A 14,866-nucleotide genomic window follows, 5' to 3' on the forward strand; every position below is an offset into this window, starting at 1 on the left:
TAAACAAACTTTGAAGAAAACTCTACTGTGTGAACTGAGGAATTACTTAGTTTCTTGGTTATTATGTAAGGTGTAGTCTTAAATGGCTTGTCCATAGTTCTCCCCCATTCACAAGCAAACTATTGGCTGCAGTGGTCTGGTGAATATGTGATGTCATTGATTCAGGACTGGTTTAATGCCCCGTCCTCCGTTATTTCTCGTCATAGATAATTGAATTGATAGGGCCTGTTCACATGTGGCGTTTAACGCATGCATTTCAAAGCACAATGATATGGCTAAAGAGAGATTTGCCTAATTAAATTAACCTTTGCATTTACAAAACACAACTGTTAACACTTGTGTTAACTTCACGTTAACAAATGCATGTGTTAACACAATGCTGTTGCATTTTGTAAACGCAATTGTCAATATCAATGTAATTAGGAAAATTTTTTTTTTTACTGCGTTTTTAAAAACGTGTGAATGCAGCCTAACAAATCTGATAAAATGAACACTGATTAATGCTTCTGTTAATCACCATTGGCAGCACTTGTGTAAGTACGGTACTTTCATTGTTTAAGACAGAAAAAATTGGGCTGCTGGTTCTAATTTTTCACCCCAATAACAGAAATGCTGACATGATTGGTGCAAACGGACACCAGCAGAAGCCATTTATTAGTGTTCATTTTACAGATCTGTTAGATGCTTGAAAACCCCTTTAAAATAATGGAGGAGATACATCATTGCCTCGGCCTGAAGTTCAGAGAGCCACATTTGTTACAGGTTTTGGCCCATTGTTTAAGAATATTAAAGGGGTAGTACCAAGTTAACTCTTCCAGACACCGCAGCCTCCTACAAACCACTTTTCTGCTTTACTTACTTTGGGTCATTTCTTTACAGGCCCCTGATAACCAGAAGCTTGGATTGCTGGAAGCCCTGATGAAGATTGGGGATTGGCATCATGCTCAAAACATAATGGATCAGATGCCTCCATTTTATGCCACATCACATAAGCCAATTGCATTAGCACTGTGTCACCTTATCCACGTCACCATAGAACCCCTGTATCGAAGGTAGGTACTGCTCTTTTTGGGTGTCCCCATATTTAAGATACCATTACACTTCCTAATAACATAAATTCAATCTGTCATGCTACACCCTGTAGATTTGGTATGTAATGCATATTTTCCTTTTCTTTTAGGGTCGGAGTGCCTAAAGGTGCAAAGGGATCTCGTGTCTTCTCTCTGAACAGCAAGAAAGCCCCCAAGCCAGTGGAGTGTTTTGAAGACTTGAGAAGAGATGTTTTCAGTATGCTCTGCTTCCTCGGACCACATCTATCACATGATCCCATTTTACTAGCAAAAATTGTCAGACTAGGAAAAGCCTTCATGAAGGAGGTTTGTACCTTAATGTGAATAATGCATTCACTTTTCCTTTATTTTATTTTCCCCAAATGTGAGAATATCTGCATTAATATTGCACTAGTTTCTGCAGTGATTGTGGCGTCTGTTTACCAATATGTAATTAAATATGACTTTCCATCCATTGTATAAATGGATATAATTATAATAGAAAATACATATGAACAGATCTTTATTATTCCAATACTGTACAAGTAGATCAATCTGGGCAGGTTTTTATTTTGTGCCATGTAGTATACCAACACACAAGGTAACACAACCTGTGACTAATGTGAGATGAGATCCTTCAATGGACCATGGCAATACATCAGTTATGGCCTGAAGAAAGGGTGCTCTGTGGTATAGCTCGCTGCCAGTAAACTGTCAAGTGGGTGGTCTCCAGTGCTCTGTGTGTCATTGATACTGAGAGATGAATCTTGACCTAGCATTATGCAGTGAAGTTAATAGATCTAATGCATTAAAGGAAACCTACCACTTCCGATGGTGGTTATAAGCTGAAAATGCCATGCACCAGCTTAGGGCGATCTGGTGCCGGCGATTATTTTCGTTATGTTATTAAATAGATGTAAAGCGTTTAAATGCTTTATTAATCTTTATATACGAAGTGGCTGTAACATCGGAGTCAGCTGATTTGCCAATTTTTCTGTGAATTCTGGTCTACTTCTATATTATTTAATGAAGCTAGTTTTGTGGTATTTCCTTTGTAAACCTAGATTGTACAGGAAGTTTTATTAAGTTTTCCACCTCTCATTTTGGAGCCTGTTAGGCTTAATTAATATTGGATTAATAGCCTAACAATATGATGTGTGTTTCAGTTGTCTAGCCCTACAGAGCTGTTGGATAATAACTGTCTGATTCTTTTTTTCTCTTCTCAGTTTCAGTCTGATTCCAGTAAAGGAGAAGATAAAGAAAAGATGGTCAGTACCTAATGTATCTCAACAGATGTGGAACTGTTATGTACAAAAATGATTGATTTTTCTTTTTTTTTTTTGCTTTGCTTCTAATCTCGTCATTTTCTCGTTTGCTATAGGAAATCCTCTTCAGTTGCTTTTTAAGCATCACAGACCAAGTTTTACTTCCATCTTTAACATTAATGGATTGTAATGCATGTATGTCTGAGGAGCTTTGGGGCATGATCAAAACCTTTCCATACCAATACAGGTACAGATAATGTGCTGTAGGTTTTCATGTAATGACCTTCCTGTCAAGCCAGACCTCTGCTTTACTAGGCTTCTACCCGCAACTTTATTAAGAGCTGCTTTATAGGTAGAGAAAGATGTCAAAAAGCTAAATTAAAAATTACTTACTTGCCTCTATCGGGTTAGGGGTGAGGAAAAATAGTACACACTCCCTGCTCAACACTTTTACACTTTGCGCCACAACTTTTATGAAGTTGTTAGAAGTGGAACACAACAGTTTATAACTGCATCGGAATTTAACATCTCAGTGATAAATGTGGCACAGCAAAAAACTAGTGTTGTCTGTCTTTGCACTGGTGGAGCCTGCAACACCATATTACATCTCCCTCATTGTATGTAGCATATTGGCTGTTTTTATCTCTGTAGTAATTTCTTTGTTTCTTGTTTTTTAAGATATCGTCTTTATGGGCAGTGGAAAAATGAAACCTACAATAATCATCCCTTGCTTGTAAAAGTTAAAGCACAAACCATTGATAGAGCCAAATACATTATGAAGTAAGTACACTGGTGCTTTTATTGGTGGTGGCAAGTCTGTTGTTGTCTTGGTGCTGGGAAAGTGGGGGGAGGTTGTGTGTTGTGTGTTCCCCCCCCCCCCCCCCCCCCCCCCGTTTTTCTGGTGCTTAAATTTGGTGACAAATTTTTCAGATAGGCCATTACTATCTGGGGGGCAGCGACTCAGTTCATAGCACCCTGGCAACTGCTTGAATGGGCCGCAGTACCACTAGAAATTATATGGCCCAGAACAGCACTGCAGCTCCATAGTGGACAGTAGTAACATTCCTGACTTTTTCTCAGCTGCTCAGTGGGGTGCCAGAAGGCAACCAAATATTTAAATTGTTATTTCTTATTTAAGACATTTGTGAAATAGTTGGTGGAGAGATTTGGATACATTCAACTACAGCAGTTCTACGCAATTTCCATTTATCCTGTAGAGGTAAAGGGAAGTTAGAGGTAACATGGCTCATTCTACTACACTGTTTCTGTAACTTCTATTTACTTGTATAGGAGTTAAATGAGGTAAAACAGCTGTATTTAACTCCTGACCTAGGTGGGAAATTTACCATCAAATGAACAAAGATGGCTGCAAACAATTGCAGGTAGCAGTGTAATCCTACATCTGCTGAATAAAATGCATTTATATTCTAGGATCTACGCTGCTGTGTCAGAACTCTGGTTTTGATAGGCCAGGGACCCTTATTCATTGATCCAGGCACTTTAACTGTGGTAATCTTATATTTGTTATCCATGGCCTCTTCCCTTCTAGATGCAACTTTTAAAATTATGCTAATAAGCCAAAAGTTCTGGGGGGGGGGGGGGGCATTACAAGAGTCCATCTGGCCTAAAGCTTCACAGGCATTACACTGTGCAGGAGCACTTCCCCTCTTCCTGCCTGCTGTAACCTCACAGTGGGAGAGGGGTAGATGGTGAAGCCACAGCACAGAGGGGCTCTTGTAACACATCCAAGGCCCTTCTGATTCATAACCATATTATTAAAAGTTGATTTAAAAAAAGGTAGAGGCCATGGGTATAAGATGATTACATCAGTCACTATATCTGGATCTATGGATAAGTGCCCCTGGCTTATCATGGTTGATTTTGATGATTGGTGGATTCCCTTTAAAGAGGTTTTTCCACCCAACAATTTGGGCACAGCACTTGGCAATCTTAGTCAGCTCCATAGAGATGAATGGACATGTGCAACCGTCTGTTTCACTCATCTGGGGGAGCTCTGAGGGGTTTCTTGTGATCTGTTGGGTTCTCATCCCCCAATAGTCAGCATATTAGGCCATATCTTGTGGATAGGGCCTAACTTGTTTGGTGGGAAAACCCCTTTAAAGGCTTTATGGCTTTAGTCACAGATTGCTGTGGACCAGTTTATTTTCTCATGAGATCCTTATCTCTTTCATTAAATAGCCAGTCCCATTATAAACCTTTGTACAGTAGTTGATGAAAACCTCCCAATTCCCAAGTCTTGTACATTTTATAGACCATTGACAGAAAATATTTTAATTACCTGCAAATGTTAACTGAGAATTTTTGTGTTAGATAAGATCTTTGCTTGTGATGGCTCATAGTTATAATATATATAGAAGAAGCCACAGTCGGCTGCAGTCATTTGCCTTTTTAAATTTTCGCAAAAAAAAATGTAAAAGCCTCCATAGCTGTTTTATGTATTTCCCGACTTTCATTTTATTCATCCACTTGGTGTGTGTTTATGGCCAATTAAATTGTTAATAGCCCTCATAAAACACTGTGTTATAGGTGTAGCAAATGTTCACTGTTTTGTCCCTTCTTTTCTCTTCCAGACGTCTAACTAAAGAAAATGTGAAACCATCAGGACGGCAAATAGGAAAACTTAGCCATAGTAACCCAACAATTTTGTTTGACTACGTATGTTTGATGTTTCATAACCTACCTTTGTGGGTATAGGTCTAGATGGGCCATGAAAAGAAAGCCAGGACAGTGGTGAAATTACTGAAGTTGGCTGAACAGCATTAGAGCTGATGTTCCTTGTTTTTTACTAGAAGTAAAGTCTACGAGATGCTTTTGTTTTTTATAATTTGAGCAGCAAAAAGCATAGGACATGTCCTATCTTTCCCCGTGTTACGGGCCGTAAGCCTTGGATCTCTATGGAGAGGGGAGAGGTCACCCCTCGCCTCTCCATCGCAGCGGATGTATGCCAGCCCAGCCGTAGCCATGTGGGCATACGTCCGATTGTGTGCAGCCTTAATCTCTAGTCAAGACAGAATATGGTAATTTGTAGCAATATTGTGTATTGTAATTTGGATCCAAGCATTGACTTAAACAGAATGGTGGGAATGCTAAAAGTACACAGGAGCAGAACTGCATTAGTGTTGTATTTCCATGTTCTACAAAAATACAAAACCTTTTCATTGGATCTTTAAAACAGTTATTTCTTTTATATTACAGATACTTTCACAGATTCAGAAATATGACAACTTAATAACTCCAGTTGTAGACTCGCTGAAATACCTCACTTCCCTGAACTATGATGTCCTAGCGTGTATCCTTCTTATCTTAAATATCTTAGCAGCCATTGCCATATCAAGTTTAGTCTTTAGAAACATTTATGGCCCATTTATCTTTAGTCTGGAAATTTGCATCTGACTTTTGGGTGGGTTACTTATTTGATTTATCATCAAGGGAGAGTCACACAATTCTTGAGCAATCCCTTCTAAATCTTTTCCTACACCAGCCAGAGAATGGAGTATTTTTTGGGCACAAAGATTTGGGGCTTTTTTTAAAACCTCAACATCTGAATTCTAAAGATCAATCAGAAGCAACACTAAACAGCTTGGACGTGGTAAGCTTGGCTGGATGGGTAAAAAAGTTGAAAATTTTTACACAAATCTATCAATGCACCCAACAGAGAAATACCGTATGTATACTTGCATAAAGGCCCATAATGGGACCCTAATTTTACCACATAGAACTGGGAAAACCTATTGACTCGAGTATAAGCCTGTGGTGGAAAATACGTTGGCCGGCCAGCCAGTCCCTTAGCCTATAACCAGCCAATCAGTCCCCTAGCCAGCACATAAAAATAAAAAAAATTCTGTACTCGTCTTTCCAACCCCAAACCCACAGGTCCACTACTTGATCCAGTCCCACCTGCAATGACAGTCTATGCGCTGCCAGCATGCATGGCTCTATGGCGTCAGCCACTTGCAAATGTCAGTCGCGGCTAGCATGCACAGACCTGGCGCTGCCGGCGGGCAATGATCAAGAAGCAGACCTGTGGGATGAGGATGGGCAGGTGTTGGCGAGTGGTGCTTTTTCAGCCCAAAAATTAAATGTATATACAGTAAGAGGGGAAACAAAAGAGAAACCACCCCCTTCCTATTTATCCACTTGAAGTCTTCCAAGTAACTGGATATCTTCTTGACCATCAAAATCGTGACTACAGTATAGCTCTGCTGTTTTGCTGGGAAGAAGACACTCTGCAGGGTAGTGTGATTAATGATAGTGGGGTCGGTTAATGAGAACTGTCCAGCACACAGTTCTTTTGTCGTGGTCTAAGGGAACAGTCACACTCTGGAGCAGGTCAGGAAGTTTCAGCACAGTGTAACAGCCTGTGAATTTGCAGCACGGAAGTACTACCCTTGTAGCCCTACAGGCTCATTAACATATTTTTAAAAGTTGATTTTAGAGAAAAGTATGCCATGGATAACAAATATAAGAAGATCAGTCATGGTCCCTGGATCTATGAGGTTTCTTGTTATCTTGCTTTATTTTGATGGTAGATTTCCCTGAACTGTGTAAAAGTTGTCAGGAATTACTGACACCCACATTGACTGACTTATTATTAATCATTCTTCATATTGACATGAGCTGTATGGGCACATGCTGTATTTATATGATAAAGCCTTCAATACACTTGTGTCCAAACAGTTGGTATTTCCTTGTAGTTTTTATATGCTTTAACTGTACACTCAGACTGTATCATTGAAGCGCTTGCAAATCCCGAGAAGGAGAAGATGAAGCATGATGACACCACAATCTCCAGCTGGTTGCAGAGTAAGTATAACTCCGTATTAATAGGTCCAGGTAAATACATGACACTATTTACTCCAAAATCATTTTTTGAAAAAAATTTGCAGGTTGTGATGCATACTGGGCATATATTCTGATTTACATGTTTGTTATCAGGAGGCATATTTACAATGAGAATGGTCAAGATGGCTGACCCCAATATTTTAAAGGGAAGTGTTAAGTGGGGGAAACTCCATTTCTAGTTGTCTGTATAATATGTACACTAGAGTAAGGATGAGAAGGGCAGGTATCACCTCCAGATATATATTTATATATAACCAATTTTTGAAGCCCAGGATATGTATTCCAGTATAAAACATGGAGCCATATTGCAGCTTTAAAGATGACCTGTCACCTGTAAAAACAGCACTAGGAGCTGCTTACTAAAGTAAGCATCTCCTAGTGCTACAACAGACTCAGCAGTGTTACACTGCTAGCGTTATTAGAAACCTCCGATAACGCTAGCAGACACTGCCGCGATGTACACTACAAACCTCCTTTAAAGGGCATCTACCACCAGGATGAAGGACTCAATGGAGTCTGGAGCCCCGCAGGCTCATTCGCATAAACGCCTATGGGGCCTGGAACCACTCAGGCTCATTTGCATACCGTCCTTCATCCTGGTGGTAGATGTTCTTTAAGGATAAAACCAGCCGTAATTCTCTAATGGAGTTGATCAGCTGAAGTCCTTGTTAGTCACTGAACATTAATCTATTGAATAATTATTTATACAGCAATGCTACATCTGTAGGTCTTTATACTGTGGTTGTTGGCAGCCAGCGGTGTCCTTGCAGATGTTCCCTGCTGCTTCTTTCTGTCACAGTTCAGACTGTGAATGATGTGTTGCATGAGCTCTGCATATCTTTGTATTCCAGGCCTGGCTAGCTTTTGTGGAGCAATTTTTAGGAAATATCCTATCGAATTGGCTGGTCTTCTACAGTATGTAGCAAATCAGCTGAAAGCTGGAAAGAGGTAAGTGCATTCCTATTCACTCATTTTTTCTCCTGATTTTCCTTTGTGGATGATCTTTCTTCTAGTTAATGTTTATTTGGTGGAGGTCTTACCCTAAGTGCCTCATATAAATGTAGAAAGTAGGGTGATGCATACAGCAGGATTACATCTTCACTGTGCCTGGTGCTGTAGCTCACACCACTCACTGGAAGCCATGGAGGAGGTAACACAGAGCATAGAAGGAAGATCTACTGTTTGTTTTCCTGTAAAACAAGTGGTGTATGAGCCATGGGTGTAAATGACTTCAAAGCTTTATTTCCCATGAATTGTGACTGTGAAACTAATGCAGCACATTACTCAATCACTCTCGTCCGCACATGTTCCTTACAGCTTTGATTTACTGATTCTAAAAGAGGTGGTACAAAAGATGGCTGGGATTGAAATTACAGAGGAAATCACAATGGAGCAGCTCGAAGCAATGACTGGCGGAGAGCAACTTAAAGCTGAGGTAAGGGATGTAATGTGACGCCTGCTGATGCTTATATATCTTGTATATTGTCTGTCGCCCACACCAGAATAATAAAGAAACTTCACTTTTTCATGCTGCTTGGTCGCTGATTACTATAGTTCATCTACAACTATATTTATTGGGAGATGACAGAAAAGCTTTTTTTTGTCCAACTTCAGTGTCTCATGATTGTACTGTTTTAGACCAATAGGGCACTCTAGCCATTTAGTTGCTAACTTATTAGATTTTTATTCTTATTTTTATTCTGGTAGAGCTTTATCCGGTCATATTTGGAGCCCTTTTATAAAGGGCAATGTGGCCTCTTCCACCAATCCATAGCTTAGATGGCATATCAGTCTCGCCGGTGCAAGACCTTCTATGAGATAAAGGAATGTAGCAACTTTTTTTCTGATCTCTTCCGACAGTTCTTTGAACCCTCTTCCATCCAAGCTGCCCCTCCTCAATTTTGTATGGATATGTTCACACAACTGTAGTTGGCCCAGGTTTTCTGATCTTGAACAAATTCCGCTGTTGGGCTTCCAAAGCAGTTTTTGACCAGTGTGATCTTTATTCTAAGCGGGTCCATATGATATGTATAGAATGATTTAATCTAGAGGCCTATTTTGGCATGGAAGAATCAAGTGGTGGCAAGAATTAGTGTGAACAAGGCCTAGATGACTCTCTACTTAGGGTCCTGCTGAAGATCATTACTCTCTGATCTACTGAAGGTGCAGAACTTTCGTTTTATAGTCTGTCAATCTTTACAGTGTTTAGATGAAGATGAGAACTTCCCTTACTTATACTATCTTTTGTGTGCTAGGAGTCTTGGCTTCCTGCCTTCTGCTTGTAAGAGGTGACCGTAATACCAACCACAAGCAGGAGGCAGAGGAGCCGGGCTGCATAAGATACACTGAGTCTGCATTATGACCTGACTGGTATGCTTTAAAATGTTAGCTGCCTGTCTGCATATCAGATTGTTGAGGGGAAAAGGAAGCCAAGGTGTGGGGTATAACTTGTACTTGCTACCTAAGGTATGCATGCACTGTATAGGAAAAGAGAGAGTATCTTTCATCTTGTCACACACGTTATTCCTTTAAAGCAGAGAAAATAGACCCGAATTAATGCCCTGAAATGTCTCTCATTTGTCTTGCTGATCTGTAGAATCACACCAGACACACAGATTTTTCACTGGATGTTAGGGGAGGTGATGGGGTTAATGTGCAGAATAGGATGTGGATGAAGTGTATAAATAATGTAAATACTTAAGGCGGTACAGATTTTTAGGAGGGTTTTGGGCATTGGCTTTGTCTTGTACTTCTTCTGTTGTTAAGTAGCTGGGGGAAGCTCCTGTCATATAAAGCTTAGAGCTGTGCTGCCAGCTTTCCCAGCAGTATATCTGAAGCCAGCAGTGCCAGCTGACACAGCAGGAAGACGCCATTCATCTAGTCTGATTGCAAAGATCAGAACATTCCGGTTTACTTCATATATTGACTTGTGAGGCTTTGAGCAATAACATGGCTGTCTTCAGATAAGCTGAAAAGTCTGGGAAATGGCATAGACCCAGGGAAAGGACCACTGCAAGTACACAGTTTGACCAATTTAACATATGAGTTAAAAAAAAAGTTAAAAAGGGATATCTTGGAATCTGTGATCCTGCTGAGCAAGATGGGCGGTGGGATATTTATTTATTTTTAATTTTCTGTTAAGCGGCTATTTAATCCCCTCTTTATGTCTCTAGTTGAAATGAAAGCTTGAATAAAATGTGAGCCCACTGTGCTGCACTACAGTGTTGGAAATGAGTGATGTGTAATCATACTTTTGTGTGTGTTCACTGAAGCATTACTGAAAAATAGATGAATATTTTGGCACTATACCTTCAAGTGCACAGAGGTTGTGTAGTCATACGGCTGTGCTCTTAACTCTGTGTAGCCTCTCTTATTTTAGTTGAGATTAAACAATCGCCCTGTTTGGGGATCCCATTTATTTTTTTTCAAGCTTTGTCAGCTCATCTAGAAAGCTCAGTTCTACTACTATTGGCCCTACCAAACTTCTGAGGCACTACTCACAATATGGTGGTTTCTCTCCTCCACAAGTCACACCTGCATTACAACCTCCCCAGTCTTTGTATAAGAATGCAAAGGGATAGGTTAGGGATGGCGCAGAAAGCCAAGAACCAGCTGTTTGCAAGCAGGCACCAAGTAAAGCACTGCCCTCGTGAATATTCCTTCCTCTCATCTGACTTCATAGGTGGCATGAAGTAGGGTCTTACAATTACAATGTTACGAGCCCCTCCTGGTCAATTTGACCGGGATTATGGTGATGCCACATATGGCGTTTTGGTCCGTTTTTAAGCAATCCGTTAAAAAAAAGCATGCGTTAAAAAATGCATCCATGATCTGATGCAGGTGATACTGGTTATAGGAACAAATTCATACATGGGGCATTTTTAAGTTATACATTTATAGGTTTGTTTAGGGTGCAGTCACACAGCGCGTTTAACGCATGCGTTTAAGAACGTATTGCAACAGCTGAAGAGAGATTTGACTAATTAAAAGGCTGTTAACAGTTGCGTTTACAAAACGCAAATGTTAACTCTGCCATTAACATTGAGTTAACAAACTCACATGTTAACTGTATGTTAACATATGTGTTTGCAATGTGTTAATGGTTGTGTTTTGTAAACACAAGTGTTAACAGATGTTTAATTAGGCTAATCTCTCCAGCTTCCTTAGAGTATTTGGGAGTAGAAGTTATTAGGCTGAAGGGCTATGGGGGTGTTACAAGAACCTCTCAGTGCTGCAGATGGTCTCTTCTTGGTACTCCAGTGCTGTGCCTCCTGTCCCTACCAGTCTCTTTGTGTATACAGAGATGAGGCAGTGCCATTTCATTCATATCTTGCTTCAGCTCCTGGTTATGTCGTCACTGCTTTGCCTCTGTATATGTACAGATCCGGGGGGAGGTAAGTATAACTTTTTCTTGTTAAAATAAAATATTCTGAAATATAGAAGCCCAAGCAACCGCTTTTAACATTTCAGTGTAGCTATGGGATAACTACAGAAGGTAAATGTACTGTTAACATTAGTTTTTAATGGTTTTTAATTTCTTTTTATCTTTAGGGTGGATATTTTGGCCAAATAAGAAATACCAAGAAATCTTCTCAAAGGTTAAAAGACGCTTTGTTGGACCATGACCTGGCACTTCCATTGTGCTTGTTGATGGCTCAGCAGAGGAATGGAGTGGTTTTCCAGGAGGGAGGAGAGAAGCATCTGAAGCTGGTGGGAAAACTGTATGACCAGGTATGTTGGTTAGTCTGAGAATATAAATGGCTCATCTGAGAGTTGTAGTTCTACACAGGCTGCAGACCATTAATGTAAAAAGTAACATCACAAATTGTTCCCTGCCCATTCTTTATTCCAGTGTCACGACACACTTGTGCAATTTGGTGGATTCCTGGCATCCAATCTGAGCACAGAAGATTACATAAAACGTGTTCCTTCAATAGACGTGTTATGCAATCAGTATCACACTCCACATGATGCAGCATTTTTCCTATCAAGACCAATGTATGCACATCACATATCAGTAAGTATTGCTCTGTAGAAAAATGTATAATTATTTTAAAACTGGGTACCTGCAATATTCACCGTGCAATGTTGCCCTATATCTAAGTGTACTGCATACAGCTCTCCCTTACCATAGCTTGTGTTCTGTGAGGAAGGTGCTAAGCAGCTAATCAAATTGAAATAAAAAAGGCCGATCCACTGAGCCCTGCATTGTCAGTACACCTTGCATCAATATGTTCACCTAGCCTTGCAGTTGTCATGGAGGAGAAGCTTCACAATGTGGAATTTGGAAGCTGTAAAGAACCAGTAGTGAAATAGCTAAGTGTATAGTCAGGGCTTTGTTCGGAAGAGCAGGTAGAAGAGAGAGATGAAAGTGTCCATAGTAAAGGCTGTGCTGCAAAGAGGGGAGCACAGAAAGTTATGCAGGAATAGATTGGGATAGTGGGTTTTATAGGAAACAGGGAGACCCACTGACACCCATTTTCTTTGCATGAGGCTTCTGCATCCACAGATGCACAGACACAAGGCTATACTGCAGGCTACAAAGAGCACAGCATCACATGGTCTTCTCCAGCCTCGGGAATGAACAGGGAGCAGAAGACCTTCCTCTTCAGTAGTTGGGAACTGTATTGGTCACTTGTCCCAAATTCACAGAAAACAATTATATGTAAATCAGCACTTTATCTTACGCATAGCTGTAAGGTCTACTGTGTCTCCCACCCTGCCTTGATAGACAAGAGTGTCCGCCACCGCCTTGTGACCACAACCGTGGTGCACCACAGTGCTCTTTTATTGCTTGATTCACTTTTAATGTGACCTACATGTCTTTACAGATTTTCGTGGGGTACAAGATTACAATTTGTTTTGAATAGCCAAAGGGTTAGCTGTGGGATATGTTGTGTGTGTTTTTTTTAATTCGACCGTTCTAATAAGATTTTCATAAATAGTAATTTTATGTTTTTAATTTTTTAGTCGAAATATGATGAGCTGAAGAAGACAGAGAAGGGAAACAAACAGCAGCATAAGGTGCACAAGTACATTTCATCATGTGAAGTTGTCATGGCTCCGGTTCATGAAGCTGTCATCTCCTTACACCCTCCTAAAGTGTGGGAGGACATCAGCCCTCAGTTTTATGCTACTTTTTGGTCCTTGACAATGTACGACCTTGCTGTTCCAACGTCCAGCTACAACCGAGAAATCAACAAGCTGAAAATACAAATGAAAGCTATTGACGACAATATGGAGACGGTAAATTTGGGTTTGTTTTGTAAATCCATGTCAGAAACTTCCCTTGCTCATATTTACATTTTTTTTAGAAGTCTGCTGTATTCCCAAGCTTAATTTAGTCTCTGAGCTATGTGATTTTCAGCAGCAGGAGAGAAGGTGTAGTCTAGTTGGGTGGAGATGGAGTTTAGCCTGTAAATAAACAGGGCTCATGAGCTTTCACACTGTAGATGGATTCAAAAAATGTTCTTTTAGCTGCATTTTTAAGAATTTTTATTTATTTTGTAGCCTCCAAACAAAAAGAAGAAGGAAAAAGAAAGATGCACTGCTCTACAGGATAAACTGGTAGAGGAAGAGAAAAAGCAGTCGGAGCATGTGGCTAGAGTCCTGCAGAGGATGAAATTGGAGAAGGACAATTGGCTTTTGGCACGTAAGTGGCTTTCCTCCTTCTCTTGACTTTTGAGTGACAAATCTGTCAGGATTAGAAGTTGTATTGAAGCATGCAGAACATTCTCCAGCCACGTAGCTTGGGAGGTGGGGGGGGGGGGGGGTCAGTAGAGCTGTTCCAAGGTCAAGATAAAGGAAAAACAAATGCTAAAATGTAATGTTATTTTGGGACATTTCACATGAATAAAGTAACCTGACTACTGGCATGACGTGGGTTAAATGTTGATGAATTGCATAAACCTATTCGGGTGACTTTTTTTTTTTTTTTGGAGCTTCCCAGAACGATAGTCATTGTAATATGAGAGTCATGCTTTTTACACAATGGGATCAAAATAGAACTGAGCTCATTGTAACTTGTCGGAGAGGAGTAGGTGAAATAATAAATGCCGCCGGTAATCTGCTGATAAGCTTCCTGAAATGCTTACTATGTAGATATATTGCAGCATGGAAAGTGTTTGCCCAGGTGAACTAATATGCAGAAGGAGGAAAATTGTCTAAACTCATTACTATGCAGTAAATATTCATCACTCCTGTGCCAAGCCATTTATATGTCTGCTGAATTGCTAGGGTAAATGCTTCAGTACATAGTCAGATCCATGCCTGGTTGTGATAGTAAATAGAGTCTCATAAGGCAGGGTTTGTATTTCCTTTTTACCGTCTGGCAGTGTTTGGTTTTTAATTTGATATGCAAAGCCATTTCGGTTCCACTGCAGACAATGACTGGCCAAATATATACCGGTAGCTACAATGAATTTGTTTAAAGTCTGTAGAAGCTGAGTAGTTAATATCATTACAAATAGCTTATAACTAACTTCAATCCTATTCATATAGTACCAACATATTCTGCAGCGCTGCTCTATGTGAGAGGCTTGTGACTGCCAATTAAGGCCACAGTGTAGGCGTGTGGAGTCTTCTAGCCATGGATGCTCCACTTGGGGGATTCTTGGAAAATATGTAAAGTTTTCCAGGATGGAATAAGGAAAACCACGCCTTTTTTTACTACCTTGTAAGCTCCCTTGA

At 40.2% G+C, this 14,866-nt stretch overlaps 1 protein-coding gene across 2 annotated transcripts in view; it reads left to right on the plus strand.

Moving 5' to 3' along the window:
• The window catches only part of THOC2 (THO complex subunit 2), a 65,479-nt gene that overhangs the window by 27,786 nt on the left and 22,827 nt on the right, over window positions 1–14,866 (plus strand). For both annotated transcript variants that reach the window (XM_072124312.1, XM_072124311.1), the window contains exons 11-24: window positions 880–1,052; window positions 1,181–1,376; window positions 2,276–2,317; window positions 2,431–2,561; window positions 2,993–3,094; window positions 4,906–4,990; window positions 5,531–5,624; window positions 7,058–7,138; window positions 8,029–8,125; window positions 8,495–8,612; window positions 11,729–11,908; window positions 12,030–12,194; window positions 13,148–13,423; window positions 13,688–13,829. In XM_072124312.1, the coding sequence (XP_071980413.1) occupies window positions 880–1,052; window positions 1,181–1,376; window positions 2,276–2,317; window positions 2,431–2,561; window positions 2,993–3,094; window positions 4,906–4,990; window positions 5,531–5,624; window positions 7,058–7,138; window positions 8,029–8,125; window positions 8,495–8,612; window positions 11,729–11,908; window positions 12,030–12,194; window positions 13,148–13,423; window positions 13,688–13,829 (1,882 nt within the window). The remainder of the gene's footprint in view (window positions 1–879; window positions 1,053–1,180; window positions 1,377–2,275; window positions 2,318–2,430; window positions 2,562–2,992; window positions 3,095–4,905; window positions 4,991–5,530; window positions 5,625–7,057; window positions 7,139–8,028; window positions 8,126–8,494; window positions 8,613–11,728; window positions 11,909–12,029; window positions 12,195–13,147; window positions 13,424–13,687; window positions 13,830–14,866) is intronic.

Source organism: Engystomops pustulosus, chromosome 9 (genome assembly GCF_040894005.1).
Source record: "Engystomops pustulosus chromosome 9, aEngPut4.maternal, whole genome shotgun sequence".
NCBI lineage: Eukaryota > Metazoa > Chordata > Amphibia > Anura > Leptodactylidae > Engystomops > Engystomops pustulosus.